Source organism: Eleutherodactylus coqui, chromosome 5 (genome assembly GCF_035609145.1).
Source record: "Eleutherodactylus coqui strain aEleCoq1 chromosome 5, aEleCoq1.hap1, whole genome shotgun sequence".
In the NCBI taxonomy this organism is placed as follows: domain Eukaryota; kingdom Metazoa; phylum Chordata; class Amphibia; order Anura; family Eleutherodactylidae; genus Eleutherodactylus; species Eleutherodactylus coqui.
In genome coordinates this window covers 230,608,291-230,627,710 of record NC_089841.1, presented here as the reverse complement: position 1 = coordinate 230,627,710, position 19,420 = coordinate 230,608,291, and the positions used below count along the sequence as shown (strand labels likewise).

General features: G+C 38.8%; 1 protein-coding gene across 1 annotated transcript; it reads left to right on the top strand.

Moving 5' to 3' along the window:
- Positions 1–6,260: 6,260 nt before the first annotated feature.
- Positions 6,261–14,119, top strand: DMRTA1 (DMRT like family A1). Its single transcript, XM_066602013.1, has 2 exons — positions 6,261–6,832; positions 13,233–14,119. The coding sequence occupies exons 1-2, from the start codon at positions 6,298–6,300 to the stop codon at positions 14,066–14,068; spliced, it is 1,371 nt and encodes a 456-aa protein (XP_066458110.1). The 5' UTR covers positions 6,261–6,297; the 3' UTR covers positions 14,069–14,119.
- Positions 14,120–19,420: the final 5,301 nt, after the last annotated feature.

Genomic DNA, 19,420 nt, shown 5'->3' with positions numbered 1-19,420 from the left:
GGGCGGTTCATCCAGCTATAATGTACTAACAGTTGTAATTTTACCAGAAAACCAATCTGTTTCATTAATTTCATTGTGCCAATAATAGGTGGATTGTTAACAGCAACCAACTCACTAATGGAAAATACCCTGTATGGATGGGGCGGGCAAAGCACAGGGTTTTTATACACACTGCCAAAATTCCCACAGGGTTCATTTGTGGTTGCTTATACCATAAGAATTGTCCTCCATTCATGGATTGTGTTAAATGTTCATTCAACTAAAAGGGTTTACTAAAATAATTTGCCAGGCGGTGCTTACAAAAATCCCAATGGAACATGCAATCAAAAAGAGGGACAAGGTAGAAAAAGACTGGGAAACCATATTCTGTATATAGCCTTTATATATTCTATTGTAGACACTCATGTTCTTCTGCCTTACCATGCGAATTAAAAAGAATCCACATGAGAAGCAACTAACATACATACAAACAAGCAACAAAAGACTCAACTGCACTCAATGAGGTGATAGTATAGCCTTGATGGGTTTATGGGCTAGATATTTCTGTAAAAGGTCACTGATAACAGGTGGTTTTCTTAATAAAAAGGTGCATTTTGGTCAATTTGTACAAATTTGTACAAGTAATCAACTTTTACAGAGTGTAATTTGCTAAAAAACAAATACCCTCAGCTTATATAGATGGACTTGCAAGAGTCTTATACAACTTTACGCTGAATGAAGTATCCCGAGGCTGTTGGGTAGAACAAAACACTTACTATTTAATGATGTTTAACCTGCTGCTTTTGTTTTCTTAACACTTTGAAGGCATTAATCACATACAATTGCCTTATTCTACAAGCAATAGCTATGACAACACCTTGTATTCCTGCAAGCCTAAACTCACAAAAGAAACAAAGTTCAAAGACGCCATTGACTCAAAGATGTGTTTTCGGTTAATGCATAAAAATAGAGACAGCTTCTTCTCATAGCTTCACTATATAGAGTGGTTTGTTCGACTCACAAAGGTCCTTTTATATAGACCAATCTTCCATAGCCATCTATACATTTTTTAAAGAAGTTGTCCAAATAGATTTCAAGGAGACTCGGTACTATCATTTCAAGAGGTCCTCATTTTTTCCCCTTTTGAAGATCAGGTCAAATAGCTCCCGAGCAACAGCTAGCTCCTTTAAGCAATTCGACTTACTACTAATTTAGTTGGTTTATAATTACACGCCAGATGCATAGAATAAAATACAAAGTGATAGACTGAATGACATATTGCATATCTAATACAGAAGATATCATTCCTGTATTGTTACTTTCCTTCACAGTATAGATTAATTATTAAAAACTCAATTTGATTATAATTCGTTAAAATATAACCCATGGGGCACACCAAACAAAAATAAAGACAAACAATTACAGCTCTTAAGGACTATCTGGTGGCATTATCTCCCCGTTAATCGGTAGATGGGGTTTTTATTTCACTGGGAAATGAGATAACTTCACTGTTGTCATGTGACCATAAGTAATACCGCTCATGTCTCACAGGGTGGGCAGTTTCTGTATTTCGTATCTCATTTCATACTACTTCTCTGTACTTGATCTCCTTCTTTATACAGCTTCATAAAGTGAAGTTATCTCATTTCCCAGTGAAATAAAAACCATATCTACCGATTAATGAAGGATATAGATGATGGGATGCATATCCAGTAACTCAGCAACTAGAAATTAGTACAATCTTACCTGAAGTGGAAAAGCCAGGAAGAATATAGGCTTTTCCAATACCAATAATCGGGGTGGCTTACTGTGCTGAGTTCCTTTCCTCTTCCATTAATAAATGGGGAGATAATGCCCCCACATAGTCCTTAAGGGCTGGAATTGTTTGTCTATATTTTTGTTTGGTGTGCCCCATGGGTTAGATTTTAACAAATTATAATAAAATTGAGTTTTAATAATTAATCTATACTGTGAAGGACCTTATAATTAGAGTGGATTTTTGCCCTTGTGAATTTTTTCTGTATTTTTACTTTAAACTAATTTGAATAAAAATTTCCATTTATAGTATATAAAGAGTATATATGTGTTATATGCCAACTTTTTAGGCTTGCTGAATTAAATTGAGCAAACTGATCTGAATGATATATCAAGGTTCACATTATTAAGTAATGCGCTAAATTTGTACTAGATGAAGCCAATGGAATATCCATATTAAAGGGAATAACTGTAGTAAGATTTTTTCTGCCCACTCATGTGCACTAGTGGTGAGGCAGTGAATTGCACCAGACTAAAGGTCCATTTAGACACAACGATTATTGCTCAAAATTTGCTCAAAAGCCGCCTTCTGAGCGATAATCGTTGAGTCTAACTGCACTGACATTGTGCAGTTTTTGTTAAGCCGTCATTCATCATTGTCTTTCAGCTTGCTGAAAGACAACGATGAGCCCTATCAGGGATTCACAGCAGGATACAGCTGATACTATTGTTTCAGCTGTATCCCACTCCCTGATGACAGGCTGGGTATGAAGAACAGAGCAGTCCAGCTGCGTTCTCCATACCCCGCTTGGAGCGCTCGGCTGTATAACAGTCAGACGCTCTGGGCAGGGAACAGTTGGATGCAGAAGACAAGCGGGGCCACCCCATGTGTCTTCTGCATCCTCCGCTCAGAGCATTCAGCTGTATAACAGCCAGGAGCTCTGGGCAGGGAACAGCTGGATGCAGAAGACAAGCGGCCCCCTGCTTGTCTTCTGCATCCTCCGCTCGGAGCGCAAGGTGATCGCTCAATGTTTAATCGATTACCTTGCACTGTAAATGACACAACAATAATCATTGTGTCTAAATGGGCCTTAAATCATGTCAAAGCTATATTTGTACATATCTAATATCCTTTGCTACGTTAGTGCTCTTCCTGTTCAAAATCTTATGGACACATTTTTCTTCATCGTTTTCAAATCAATGTTTCACTAAGTCAACAGGGCAGAATTATCAATTTTGTTATGTCAGTATTCTGGTGTAAATACTTCGAAAAATATCATGTTCGGTTGAAGGCTATATTTATTATGCCCCAGTGCCATTTTTTTAACACATGTAGAAAGTTCACGCAAGAGTATCTCCTGAGTACAACTCATTTCCTTTCATGAAGAGTAACTGCATGGGCAGACTCGGAGAAAAGATCTTTTTATTCACCTCCGTGTAATGTTTGAGGTGCGAATAAAAGGATCTTTTCTCTGACTGCTGTCCTCGAATTTTTCTCAAAAACACAGTGAGGACCTTTTGGATCAATGTTTTTGTTGGCCTTGCACCATTAGATTTTGTTTCTCTGGTGCTCTTGAACTCTCCACATCAATTACATAATCAAGATTTTCTGAAACCTGGCATTGTTTTAATACGTATTGTATAATATTCCACTCGGCTTCAGGCACCGTATTGTCTGTGTATGGAAGAATGAAATACTTTTCAGTGCAGACGTCTGTCATGAGTGCACAAAGCCAAAAACACTGACCACAAACTGGAATGAATCAGACCTAAATAGTCTGACACTACTTTATTTTCTTTGCAGGTCTTTTTGGAACGACCATATTTTCAAATATTCTTGCCTTAAGATACAATAATATGGCTATTTGTTTATATATTAAAGAGTGGGGGAAGATTTCATGGCGAGATTCCCGTTTCCTTAAGGTACTGCTACATGTCCCTTAACTCATTCAGGAACAGAGATTTTTCATTTATTCATTCATTTTTTTTAAACACCTCTTCTTCTTTCTGTCAATTCAGCCATATGGAGCTTGTTGTGACGGGTCAAGTTGTACTTGTTATCGGACAGTTTAATGCACTACATAATGTACTGAAAAACTTTAAAAAATGTCCTTCTTCAGTGAAATCGATGCAATTACGGCATTTTTTGGGATGTTTTGTTTCTACGGTGTTCATAGTATGGTAAAAATGACTTTGTTCTGTGGATCAGTATATTTACAGCAATACCAAATTGATATAGTTTTATTTATACTGTATTACTTAAAAAAAAAAAAAAAAAGGTTTGTTAATTTTAAAAAAATTGCTCTTATTGTCATCTTCTGAGACCCAGAACTTTTTTATTTTTCATTAATGATGCTGTGTGAGCCCTTGTTTTTGTGGGATGAGCTGTAGTTTTTTTTTTGGTACCATTTTGGAGTGAATATGACTTTTTATTCAAATATTTTTTAAGCTAGGGTGATTAAAAAAGAATGCAGTTCTGGCATTGCATATCTTTTTTTTTTTCTGAATGCATTCACTGTGCAGGATAAATAATGTGATATTTTAATAGATCAGACTTTTACAGATGGCGTGATACCAATTATGTTAATTTTTATTGGGTTTATTTTTATTATGTATACTGGGAAAAAATGTTTTTTCATTTTGAAAATTTTTTTTAAACTGTATTAAGCTTATTGTTACTTTTCTAGTTGGTTAGGGGATTCAAACTTGCAATCGTTAGATTGTTCTAACAATATACTGCAATACTTTTGTATTGCAGTATATTGAATATTTGTTGGCTTTCTATTAAGCCCTACAATAGGCAGGGCTTTATAGGCTGAAGCCCATGACAACCCTAGTTGCCTTACTAAGGTCTCAGGCAGCCATGGTAACCAAATGGTACCCTGTGATCTCATTGTAAAAGGGACATTTAGGGGACAGAGGGAGTGCTTTCCCTCTATCAAGCCATTTATATTCTGTGGTCCCAGCTGACCACAGCTTTTAATAGGTTAACAGCTGGAATCAAAGTTATGTGCAGTCTCAGTAGCTGCAGCCAGATGTCAGCTGTGTTTGAACGTGCCAAATATGGAGCTCCTACGCCCACTTTATACTAATGGATTGTTTGAAGGGGTTAATCTCTTAATGTGTTATAAACATACAATTACTATGTAAATTATGGTAAGATGATATACACTCCAGACCAGTGAATAATAATACATTTCTTAACTCAAAATAGTTTTCAAACTATTGCTGACAATTTGTTACATAGTGAATATGAACTTTAGGGAAAATATCCCACTTTATTTGTACATTGGATGTATTCTAGAAGATTATCACCATTCTGTCTATGCTGTGGTGTTTGTCACACTTAGTGCTTATGCACATGGGAGATGCAAGTTCCATCCGATTACAATATTCCTGGAACTTGCACAGGAGAAGAACCCAATTATTTGAATGGGTTCATGCACACGGGCTATTTTTCACTCAGGTCTATGTTCCGTCTTGTTCCGTAGTGAGTCTTGCATGCAAATAGGACACGTAATGTCATCACAGACATCGGACAGCACACAGACAGACTGTCCATATGGCCTTAAGCGAAACTCTGCAGAAACATCCTATTTTGAGAGTTGCACTTTTACCTTATACCACAGGTATAGCTATAACAGGTGCAGAGGTAGACGTCGCACCTAGGTCATCACAACATACTGCAATACTTTTGCATTGCAGTATATTAAATATTTGTTGTCTTTCTATTAAGCCCTGCAATAGGGGCCAGAAGGTTTTCATGCCATATAACAATACGCTAATATTATACATGGCACATGGTAGGTGGGGGCCCCGATAAAGATATTGCATTGGGTCCCAAAAGCTGATAGTTACACCTCTGATCTATAAAGTACCTTTTTAAGTAATGTAGTTTTACTGAGCTCATATTCCGGTCATCTACTCAGTTTTCATCTATACTTCCCCTGTTTATTTTATAGAGTGTCACTGTCATTGAGTAGCAATTCTGGACTTCATTGATTCTCTGATTCTATAAAAATCCCACCTAAAGAATAAATTCTACAGTCCCTAACTCAGAATCTTATCATATCATAAAAAAGTTTACAGCATTCCTTTGTAAGAGCAAATATATATATATATATATATATATATATTTATTTATTTATTTATTTATTTTTTACTGCATTTTATAGCCTAGATATGTAATCTACATGCTCTTAAATTCTTTATGCTGTCTCTAATCTGGCCACACCTAAACCCCTATTCTTTAGTTTCAAAGTGAACTTCATTCCTTGTCACTATTTGCATACTGTTAATAGTATACCCCTTGCTAGAATGGTCAGTGCCTGTGAAATCCCCATACAATTTGAAGCTACGCCTCCATTCAAAGCATCTTATTGCCCACCCCTTCTGCCCAACCTGAAATCACACTGAACATCTGGCTTGCTGAGGAGGAGACTGGGAAACAGACTCACAGTCACAGAGATTTGTTTACCCGTGTTTGACACTTTGAAGAACTCAGTCTATAACTGAGAGGCAGTTAGGGCTGAGCTGAAGCTTTGCTCCAGTTGCCAAGCTGCAATGGACTGTAACAACTCCAGTCCAAACATTTCCTCTAGACCACTTCTAACTCCTGGCTTGCTTGCTCCAGTTCCTCCTCCACCTCATTCATCCTCATCCTCTATATCAGTGCCACCATCAGTGCCCATGCCTGCCTCATTTTTGAGGCCTCCAAATCTTCTCTTAAGAGCCGCAGCAGCTGCAGTAGCAGCTTGTACACCAAGGATGGCTTTGGAAAGAGGAGCAGGTGGGAGTGCACTCTATCCCCGAACACCCAAATGCGCACGATGCCGAAATCATGGGGTAGTATCAGCACTTAAAGGACACAAACGTTTTTGCCGCTGGAGGGACTGTGCCTGTGCCAAATGCACCCTGATTGCGGAGCGTCAAAGGGTTATGGCAGCTCAAGTAGCTCTCAGGAGACAGCAAGCTCAAGAAGAATGTGAAGTTCGGGGTGTGCAACACTTCATGTACACTGGGCCAGGGAGTGATGGAATGGATGCCATTAGCCATAAAACGGAGGCATTGCCAATTTACAGTCAGCAAGAGAATAAAAGTGAGTAAAAGTAACAAAATATCTATCTCATATCTATCTATCTATCTATCCATCTATCTATCTCATATCTATCTATCTATATCATATCTATCTTCTATCTATCATATCTATCTATCTATCTATCTTCTATCTATCTCATATCTATCTATCTATCTATCTATCTCTCATATCTATCTCATATCTATCTATCTGTCTCCTATCTATCTATCTATCTATCTATCTATCTATCTATCTATCTATCTATCTATCTATCTCATATCTATCTTCTATCTATCATATCTATCTATCTCATAGCTATCTATCTATCTATCTATCTATCTATCTATCTATCTATCTATCTCCCATCTATCTATCTCATATCTATCTATCTATCTCATATCTATCTATCTCATATCTATCTATCTATCTCATATCTATCTATCTATCTATCTATCTCATATCTATCTATCTGTCTCCTATCTATCTATCCATCTATCTATCTCATATCTATCTTCTATCTATCATATCTATCTATCTATCTATCTATCTCATATCTATCCATCTCATATCTATCTATCTATCTATCTATCTATCTATCTATCTATCTATCTATCTATCTATCTATCTCATATCTATCTATCTATCTATCTCATATCTATCTATCTCATATCTATCTATCTCATATCTATCTATCTATCTATCTATCTATCTATCTATCTATCTATCTATCTATCTATCTATCTATTGCATTTATTACATTGGTTTTCTAACAACAAAATAGTCTTTGTGTTAAAGGAGCTTTTCGCGAAAACTCCAAATACAATTTAACTAGAATTAGCACAGAATATGCTAAGTGACACGGTGATCCCTGACCGCAGGTCTGGTTGACGATGGATAAAGCTACTGCCGTGTTGAGTTTCAGTTATGTCTGGTGTGTACTGAGGGGTTTGTGCACATATGGGCTGTTGTATCAGTTGTAGCAAGGCACAAACATAATGCATAAAAAAACAGGACCCCATAATATTATTACTGTTATCATATTTATTATTTCACATGCTAACAGACACAAGGTTTCTTAAACTGGGATTAAAACGTTGACATATGGGGATATAATTAAAGCTGTTTTCTATGGCAGAAACAATATGTCTGTACAGGAGGGCAGAGCTTCACGGAGGCTTTCATCTAGAGCAAGTTCCAACAAATTTATGAAGTGTACGACAACACGGCCATAAATATGAATGATGGTTTGGGGGCATCAGCAATAAAACAAATGTGTCATACAAATAACACTACTGATCCGCATGAAGTTAACTATTTCCTCTATGAAAGTGCTGGATGGCTGCAGCTATACTTCAGGATCTGTGTTCACCGACAAGACTAAGTGATCGCAGATCATAAATTACAAACTGAGAACTTCTTATGATGGAGTGAATATCCTCTAGTATTAAAAACATTTCATTTACTGACCTACTGTCTCTCTGTATATCTGTAGAGAGAGAAAGGGAGAGTAGCAAAGTAAAAAGTTTTTATACTACAGGATATCCACTTCACAGGTACATACAGTATATATATATATATATATATATATATAGATATATATATATATATATTACATGTTATAGTCGTTGATTACATCAGAAGGGTCGTTAATCTAGTTGGTAATTCTGATTTGAAGTCGGGAAGGACTTCCCTAAAATGAGGAAAATTGTCTCCTACCTCATTGCAAAATAATAGGCTGAACTGGATGGAAATGTATCTCTATTCAGCCTGTATTACACTTTCTCTCTCTCTATACACTTATATTCTTGTGCTCAACCTTGCAGTCACATAATTGTCATGGTACTACTTAAAGAAGTCCAGTAATTTGTTTGCCGTTGCATGACCTTTTTATAATCACACATAAAGTTGTTATTAATTTAAATATATACAAAATGCTGATTTAGAAGCAGCCTAGTTCTTTCCTTTCTTCATTATCCCCCTACAAATACGCGGCACAATACGGGAATATTTTCATGTTATTCTTGTAATTTGCTCTTCTCCCACTCCACAGTATCAGCAACAATGTGCCGAATACAATGAGAGACGGCTTATAAAGTTGTGTAGAATTTTTCATTCTAGAACGATGGAATATAAAACACTGTAAATATTCATTGCGAAATTAGAATTTATAACTTAAAATATACTTTTTTATTGCATTACTTTTTATTTGATAGTTCCACTCTTTTGAGATGTATTTTATCTTCATGGATATGTGATATATTTTGCTTACAAAACCTTTTATTATAGTAAAATATGAATGGATAAAAGATGTATTTAATCCTAATGTCAGAATTCAGTGCTTGTACTGTCATATTCTAGAGGTGCTGTCCTCAAATGGGAATAAAAATGTTAAATATTTGTTGCAGTTGCAGTTGCAATTAAATAAATAAATAATCTTTAGAATTACAAAATAGAAAAAGTTACTAGAAATTGCACTAATTCTAAATTCTGAATTCTTTAGCTAAAGATGAGAAAATTGAATTCTACCGACACAATTTATCCTATCAACTGACTAAATATACTTTGTTTTGGATTTAAAATAAGCCATAATTAATTACATAATAATATTATATATTGATAGATAGGTATATATGAGATGGATAGTAGATAGATAGATAGATAGATAGATAAATAGACATTAGATAGATAGATAGATATGAGATAGATAGATAGATAGATAGATAGACATGAGATAGATAGATAGATAGATATGAGATAGATAGATATGAGATAGATAGATAGATATGAGATAGATAGATAGATAGATATGAGATAGATAGATAGATAGATATGAGATAGATAGATAGTAATGAAAGAGATAGATAGATAGATACATATATATCTGTGTAAAGTTGACTTGTTATACTGTAATCTAATTTGAGGTGAAGTGTCTTTCCTTCAAAAACGATTACTACTGCATACATTCCTATATGAGACACTGAATGAACGCTGTTTAAAGTGCACGAGAAGTGCAAAAGCCAGCGCTGATTTCAATGCCGGCTGAAACGGAACGACGAGCAAGAAGCGCACGATTCTCGTTCGTCATGCAGTCATTGCCTCAGTTTGAATGAAACGATTATTCTTCAGTTTACCTCGTTTGAACGATTGTTTTGAATGATAATTGTTCAGTCTAAACACAGGTTAAGGGCTCCTTCACACGAGCGTATGTGTTTTTACGTTCACTCGTACACGCCATTAATTCGCATGAATGGACAATTTTCCGTGATCAAGTCCCAAGCCTAATTAGCGTTTTCTCATCCAAAATACGCCGAAGCCCGAAAATCCCTCACTTGACCTAAATCCTCAGAATGACATCAAATGCCTAAATAGAGGCACCTGTAAGCTTTTCCCTGTGTTGGACGCTGCCTCCCCCTTCCTATTTTTCCTGCTCCCATAGGAGTATTCCGGCTGCAAGATAGAACCAGAACTATCTTTTCTGTCCATGCGTAGAAAAGCGCCCGCCACAATCGACAGCGTATGTGCTACTTTTCCCCACCAGATGATTGTTTGCAGTGCAAAATCGCCCATGTGAACGAATGCATTGGAATCCAATGTCTCAGATAGTCGCGTTTTTTGGCCCGGGTGTGAAAATGCTCATGTGAATGAAGTTTAAGGCTTAGGAGAACCAATTTGGTGGAATAGGGAGATTTTGCTATTACAGATCTGATGTATTTCCTTTTCTATCTCTTTCCAACATAGTAATATGTTTAGGTTGTACCGTATTAGCCGGAAATATCTACATGATTTTAAATACTCTTGTGTATGGAAGACAAAGTATTATGGAGGTGATGCCTTCATTGGTTAGTCCAAAAAATATATTCGTAAGCTTCCAGAGCTCGGGAACATGGTCCTGAAGAAGGAGCCTATAAGCTCTGAAAGCTGGCAGATATAATTATACTGGTTTGCTTATTAACACATAGCCTATATAATATTTGTGTGTTTTTATATACAGCGATAAGGTTAGATGAGAGAACGGCTCCACCACATGTGCTTCAGGGAACATACTTTGTTGTGACATTTCCAAAATGGTTTGGAGGGCTACATTGCCATATATTAGACCCCAAAATACCATGTTCCAATACAAAATAACTTACGTCCCCAAATGTTACCAATGTAAAGTTATTCTCTATCATCTGTATTCAGAACTAAGGCCAATATTTAAAATTGATACTGCGGCTGATAAAGCTATTGAGATATAAATGGCTAATCTAATCATGGTTATATAATACATTTAATATTATGTAAAAATTCCTGCATGTGCTATTCATATGGTAATATGGCAAATATGTAACTATGGCATTGGTTGCGCAACCAAGTGTATCTTAAATGAGAAAATTACTTAAACTTCACCCTAGACCTAAATTAAAAACTTTTAAAAAAATGCTGGCATTATGCCAACGGCCACATTTTTGTCATACCTGCTCTGCGTTTAGTGAATCAGTTGTCCAATCCCTTTTGCACATAACCATATATTACTTCATACATCTATAAGGAGGCGCTGGCAGGAATGCAGGGGTGGCGTTTGTTGATTTAAACAAAATTCAAGAAGCTGATTTAAGAACCTGAAATATTTACTGATTTGCATGAATAAAGATGTGATTGTGAAAATAATGAGAATAACATATAAATAAAAAATGACGATTGATTTAATCCCATTTATCGAAAAACAAACACACAAATACTTGCTGTAAATTAAATCTTAATTGTTTATTTGCTTTTGACTACATCGGTCCCTATTTTATATAAAAATTGACATCTTTTTAGTTTAAAACTTTATTTTATGGAACTGATCTGCTGTACAATTGTACAATACAAGACAAGCTCTACTCACACTGTGTGACGTATTACGTATTTACTCCATTAGATACATGTATGACTTAGGGCAGAGACGCACGAGCATTTGTGCAAATACACTCACCGCAGCGTAACATATTTTGCGCATAAATGAGGTTTGTAGAGGGCTATAATCAGGGTTTTGCACGCGTGTCTGCGACTATAATTGTAATATTTGCACGCACAGGGCCAGTTCGCACGCGAACGTTACATCCTGTTTCCCCTTGCATATTTGCCCACCTGCCATAGACTTCTAGGGCAGTTTTGCTGCACAAAACGCAGAAAGATAGAACAGGTCCTATTTTTTTGCATGGATGCAAAACGAGCTTGTGAGGATGAAATCATTTAAATCAATGGTTCTGTTCTCTGTGTTTAGCGCAGAAGTTTTTTTAGTGCACAAATATGGCGGTGTGATGCCATCCATAAGATATCCATTTTACTGCAGTATTCTGTTGTGCTGAAAAGCATAACACGGGTGTGGAACAGAGTCACACCCCAATTTAATTGGCTATTTAATCTAATTAGTTCCAGATGTGTTCTTTTCCACGTGAAATTGCGCAGTGTATAGTGCAATCACACGGGTATTAAGTGCACCTCCCATAGACTTTTATGGGGCCCTTGGTGCACAAATGTGCATAAAAATAGAGCATTCTACATTTTTTTTAAAGCGCACGCAATACATTTTGTGTGATAGAACCAACTGAAATCAATGGATTCTATGGTCTGCGTATTGTGCGCACTGATTTTGCACGCGCAAATGCGCTTCTGTTAATCTGCCTTAAATTAGTCAAATCCTTATGCCACAAGGATATTCTTTCGGCATATCTGTAGCCCATAGAAGTCCACGGACGTGTATATATCTAGATGTTTTGACTGAAACTGCTGAACATGGAGTGATCAGAATCTTATACAATGGCAGAATATATTTTTCAAAACAAATGTAGCTACTTTTGCCTTGTTTTCAATATTAGTATAGCAGGAAATTATATACTGCAGTACATTATATTGCAGTATCTGGATATCCTCTGACAGAGGCCTCTCACACGGGCATGGTGGCTTTATGCCAGCCATATCGCGGACAAAAATCGCATCAGTGAAGTTGTTTTCTCGTCCATTCACACAAGCGTATTGTGTGAAAAATATACGCTGTAGTGCTGAATTCCACCAGTCATCAGAAATCTTCTTAATGACTGCTAATACTTACATAGAACCAGCTGTCTTTTTTACTGAGCACCAGATGCAGGTAAACTCCCTCCCCCTCCCTTTTTTTCAACTCCTGTAGGAGTCCATGGGAGCTTGCAGCATTTTTCGTCTAAAGACAGGTCAAGACTAGAGATGAGCGAGCACGCTCGTTTAAGGCTGATGCTCGAGCAAGCATCGGTCTTTTTGAGTAACTGATTACTCGTCCGAGCACCATGCAATAGGTTGTTTCTATCTTCGCATGTAGAGTTGCTAAGTTTAACCCTATGTAATTAAAATCATGACACAATGCATTAATTCTAAACAATAACATAGCCAATACTAAATTATTTTGTATTTTTTCATTCAGGTTCAGATGAATCAAAAGAAAAATATGATAAATTCTATGAGAGATTATCATGTTCCAACACCACTGCCACTGTCCCACAAATGCCTCCAAATGGGCAGGTCAATGCAGATCTCCTACTAGAGTCCTCTGGTTTGAAAACAGCCATCAAAGATTCCCTTCAATCCTCTGGCTCTGAAGGAAGATCAGAAGGTGCTGACAGTCCAACATCATTGTCGTCTACTGATTTGGAATCAGGAAATGAGAGCGAGTGGCCAAAAGACAACAGCACTTCAAATTCGAAAGTTCCAATATTGTGCACAAAACCAAGAGATCCCCTCGAAATTCTCAGCAAAGTTTTTCCCAATCACAAACCAATGACTTTACAAGGCATCTTGCACTATTGCAAAGGAGATGTGGTCCAAGCCATAGAGTTGGTTTTAAATGGAAGAGAACACACACAAGATGCCAAAGAAATTGACGGCCCATCTGGATCGGACCTCAGTAAGTTCTCAAGAGATTCACCATTAAACTTAACTGGTTTAGGCATTGGTAGTTTTGGTACTAAATCTGCCTTTTCTCCTCTACACACAAGTCCATCATCGGTTGGTGCTGATACAAATATGTTTCATCCAAGACTTGGGTTGAATCCCTTCCGCTTTGCCTATTCAACATCTAACAGAGGTCTTCCAGGATTTATTTCCCCTTACTTTACATCTGGCTTTGTTCCATCCTTTCCTTTTCATCCTGGAATGGATTATGCATTTCCTGGAATGTTACGAGATGCTTCTTACTACCATCGTAAGGACACTGTGAACATTAATGGCCTTTACCCCAGGATAAACCAAGAAAATCAGTAGTAACAGATACAAACACACCTCAAGGCCTTACCTGTAGTTCAACGGAATGTTTTGTAGACTCGATGTGCATTAATAATACTTTTATATGATTTCTATTTTTTTGTAGAAAACTGTTATTTGCTAAAATTAACTGTATATTAATTATGAATTATTGTAATAAACTGCTGTTAATTGCACTTGTGTTGTTTATTTAGGTCAATTTACTAACACGACATATTAAATTCATAGAAAGGAAGCTAACCCTTTAAGATGTGCCTAGCAACTATACTCAAGTTAAACTAATAGTTCATGACCTTACATAGCCCCAAGTTGTATAGAAGTCTCTTATATAAAAATTGCTGGATCTTACTATTTCTATGTAATGATCTTATTTAATTGGAGGCTTACAATGCTTCATTGAAGAACATATCATGGAGATATTCTCTCCTTAAATGCATAATATAGCATGGTGCCATATGGAATTACCATATAGTAGGACATAGAGTACCTACAGCTTTAGGCCTCAGTCACACGGGCGCATCGGTACCCGTACACCGGCGCCGATGCGCCCGTGTGACTGCAGGAAGGAGACGGACGTACCTAAAGACGGCCGTCTCTCTGCAGCGCCGGAGGAAAGAACACATGACCGGCAATGAAGCCGGTCACATGTTCTTTCCTCCAGCGCTGCAGAGAGACGGCCGTCTGCAGGTACGTCTGTCTGCTGGTGTCAGTCACACGGGCACATCGGCGCTGGTGTACGGGTACCGATGCGCCCGTGTGACTGAGGCCTTATAGTAGGAAGCAGTTGCCACTGTACAGCATTGAAGAACATTGGCTCTGCTATGCTCATGGAGTGTAAAGTGCCCAGAATTATATTGAATCTATTTGTATTTGATTCCATTTCAACAAATATACAGGATATTACCTGGTTTTGAACAAAACAATATGGGACTGATATGCAATGAAGTCTAAATATCACATGGCAACAGTCAGGCCTTAGCTCTCAAGTCACAAAGCTGTTTCTATTGCGGAGTTTTTACTCTCACTTTGGCCCAATGCACTCGGGTGTATTTGGATTGCGGAATCTGGAGTGGGCGTTCGCCTCTGGATTCCGCAGCAAATACTGCCCATAGACATGCTATGGAAAGCACTTTTCCCTGCCCACAAAGGGAAATCAATTGAGATTTTCTGCTCGCGGAGGCAAAATTGCAGAATGTCCTACTCCAGCGTGGATTCCGCGTAGATGGCTTTCATTGATGTCAATGGAAGCCGTCGGATCTGCAGCCCTTCTGCAATGACATTGTGGAAGGGTTGTGGATTCCGAGTCATTGCTAGACGAAGATGTAGGAAAAGCACCCGGTTTAAAAAGTAAACTCTGTACTACGCATGTCCGACGGCTCACCGTGCGGACCAGCTGCAGTGCAGAAGAAAAGAAGAAAAAGCATGCAGAATCTGACCCGCCGGTGTGCATTCGGCCTGAGGGTGTGAATGATAGACAAAACATATATAAAGCAAAATCAATACAAGATAAGTAAATAATTTATACATTTATGCAATTCTTTAGGCAGGCTTTAGCTAGGAGAAGTACAAATGTAGGAGTTTCTATTAAATTAAAGGGGTTGTCCCGCGGCAGCAAGTGGGTCTATACACTTCTGTATGGCCATATTAATGCACTTTGTAATATACATTGTGCATTAATTATGAGCCATACAGAAGTTATAAAAAGTTTTTTACTTACCTGCTCCGTTGCTGGCGTCCTCGTCTCCATGGTGCCGACTAATTTTCGCCCTCCGATGGCCAAATTAGCCGCGCTTGCGCAGTCCTGGTCTTCTGCTCTCTTCAATGGAGCCGCTCGTGCAGAATGCAGGCTCCGTGTAGCTCCGCCCCGTCACGTGCCGATTCCAGCCAATCAGGAGGCTGGAATCGGCAATGGACCGCACAGAAGAGCTGCGGTCCACGGAGGAAGAGGATTCCAGCGGCCATCTTCACCGGTAAGTATAGAAGTCACCGGAGCGCGGGGATTAAGGTAAGCGCTCCGGTAAGCTTTCTGTACGTCCCTGCATCGGGGTTGTCTCGCGCCGAACGGGGGGGGGGGGGTTGAAAAAAAAAAAAACCGTTTCGGCGCGGGACAACCCCTTTAAGCATCCAGCAATAGGTATTAAATTTAGGAATGTAACTGTGGGATGCAATTTTTGGAAGATGTAATACAAACAGGACAAAAATGCTAAAAAAGCAGGGACAACAGTATATTTCAAATGAATTGGAATTATGTTCCTGAAAACTGGACAGAACTTGGTTTATTAAATGAGAAGTCCGGGACTGAACTATTGATATCAGTGAGAATTCAATATGAGCTGTGCCTGCATTACCAACCGGGGCCTCTGCAATGTGTATGGAGCTGTCTGCTTCTGGCTCCATATGCAATGACAAGGGGCCAGTTAGGAGCTAGATGCCAGGGATGCCAGCTGGCAGATCACCACTAGAGATGAGCGAGCGTACTCGGATAAGCACTACTCACTCGAGTAATTGGCTTTATCCGAGTATCGCTGTGGACGGGGCTAAAGATTCGGGTGCCGCTGCGGCTAACAGGTGAGTCGCAGCGGGGAGCAGGGGAGAGCGGGCGGGAGAGAAGGAGAGAAAGATCTTACCTCCGTTCCTCCCCGCTCTCCCCTGCAGCTCCCCGCTCCGTGCCGGCACCCGAATCTTTAGCCCCGAGCACAGCGATACTCGGATAAAGCCAATTACTCGAGCGAGTAGTGCTTATCCGAGTACGCTCGCTCATCTCTAATCACCACCAATCAAATTTTGATGACCTCTCATAAAATCATCAATATTTCATCCATAAGCAACCCCCTTAATAATCTGTTTCTTCTTCATCCATCGTTCATACAGGCAGATACAGCATTTGCTCATTCATTTGAGAAATTGTTCAGTTGTTCAGATTCACTTTATAAGTCAATGAGAACGACCCATCAATCGGTATTTAACCCGAACAATTAGTCAATGAGCCAACGATTATTTTTATGCCTGCATAAAATGAACACTAAACAAAAAGCAAACGATTTATCATTCGTCGTTTGATCGTTGGCTGCGTGTACACTGAACGGTTCATTTTCGCTCATTTGAACAATATTCGTTCCAGGGCTTTAAATGTCAGTGATGCTAGTTTTGTGGTAATGTGACTACCCAGCATAATGTTGACTGATAATCTCTAGCAGTAGCTGTGATACATGGTCATGTGATTTGACTAATCACCCGTGGCCACTGCCAGTTGCTGTGACACATGAATGGTCAGATGACCCCGACACTATCATTACCAGCATCATGATCATGTGACTCTACAGTTCATGTTATGCTCACCTCAGGGGTGTAACTAAAGGCTCAGGGGCCCTGATGTAAAAGGTGAGCTGGGGCCCCCCCTCTATCTGTATCTGTACCCGTACCCATACCTAAACCATGCTGCACAGAGGCATAACTTGAAGCTTCTGGGCCCAAATGCAAAACCTGTAACAGGGCCCCCAACTATAATGCTTTATTCATAGTATTGGGCTCTCTTTATGGAGAAGAGAGGCCTTATGGGCCGCCTAAGGCTCCTGGGCCCGGGTGCAACCGCATCCCCTGCACCCTCTATAGTTACGCCCCTGGCTCGCCTTAAAGTGTCCTGCCCCATGCCTCCCCCCCATAGTGAGTTCAAGCTCCTCCTGCTGCTCCCATGTTTTCTCAATCCTCCATGACTGACCTCCGTCACCTCCAGTGGCAATCTTGCATCTCCCATAGTTTCCACTTGTATGGGGACACGGTGCACTTTGGGAAGGAAGGGAAGCAACAAGAAGGGCATTAAGTTGCATGTTTTAGAAATACCATTTAATGCACGATATAACATATTACTGATAGCACAGCATGCCTATGCTACTAACATACAGCTACATACATTCCAAGTAAATGGCAATAACAACTCTATGCAAAATAACATGGATGCTGTGGTGACCCTAAGCTGCAAATCTCACAATTAGTGCTGCATATCTGTATATGTCCCCTTGATAACAAGCAAGACTACTGAATTATAAACCTCAGATAATGAACTAGACTGTCCGAAACACACAATGTAGCAATCATGCAACACCTTACCACAGTCTTCGGGTGGTTTCAGATGAACGTATTTGCGGAGACATGTCCGCACGTGAAAATCTTGCCATAGACTTCATATAAATCTTGCCATAGACTTCATATAAATCTCGCCATAGACTTCATATAAATCTCGCCATAGACTTCTATGACAGCTCAAGAAAAATGTGAATGGGAAGTAGTTACCCTGCATACAACACAGGGAGAAGAAGACAGCTGGCCCTAATTGCCATTCTATTCTACGGAAAGGGTGTAACATGCGAGCGTACGAACTAGTATTTCGATTGCAAAAAAACCAAAACTATCTGCACAGGCGTATCAGCTTGTTTCCTGCCATCTCCTAACTTCGTTCATGCAAAAATACATTTCGTACCCACAAACGGATTTGTGCATATGCTCATCTGAAGCCGCCCTTACTTACAGAACAACACCATTCATTTTCATGAGCGCACCCACAAGTATGATGCAAATAGACATCTCTGCCTCCATGCTAGCCCCATTACTGTTGCTAGCCCTACCTACACAGATAGCTGTACCTAAGCTGCTCAGATCCTAGTCATGGCCATTTTTTTGCAACTACATCCCTATATAGTACCCCTAGTGCAATTACTACTGATACTCGCATTACACCAACATATATGAATGTATTCTGTATAAAAGTATTAGATCACTAAAACCAGTGCGGGATCTATGGGGCATTTAATGCCCTAATCTCCCAATGAGGGTGACAATTTAAAGCATGTGTAGGTGGGAAAGGAATGCAACTAACATGAAGGTCAATTGCACATTATTAAGTGCACAACAGAGATAAGTGGTTTTACTCAAGTACAGGGGTCTTGCAGAGGTTACAATATCCCATTACAAACCTTTATGACCTAGCCATATGACAGGTTAGGTAATAAACGTATGATCGGTGGGAATCCCTCCAGAATGGTGTACCCGGAAGTGCCCTGATGCTCCATTCAATCTCTAGTGTACTGGCTGACCCAATCTTTCAGCCAATCAGGACAAGGGACATCTTAATTTATATAGAGTGTTCACTTTAAATCTGTTCCCCGAGATGTGATTCCGAATGTCTATGGTGTCAGACTTCCTTTAAACTAATATGCAATGATATTTGCATTGTGATAGACTTAAAGGGACTTCAGAAAGTGACCTACTGTATGAATCAAGTCTTTACATTAAACATATTTGTTTTACATTTTTCAATCTTGGAATCTAAATAAGAAAAATCCAGTATTTTTCACA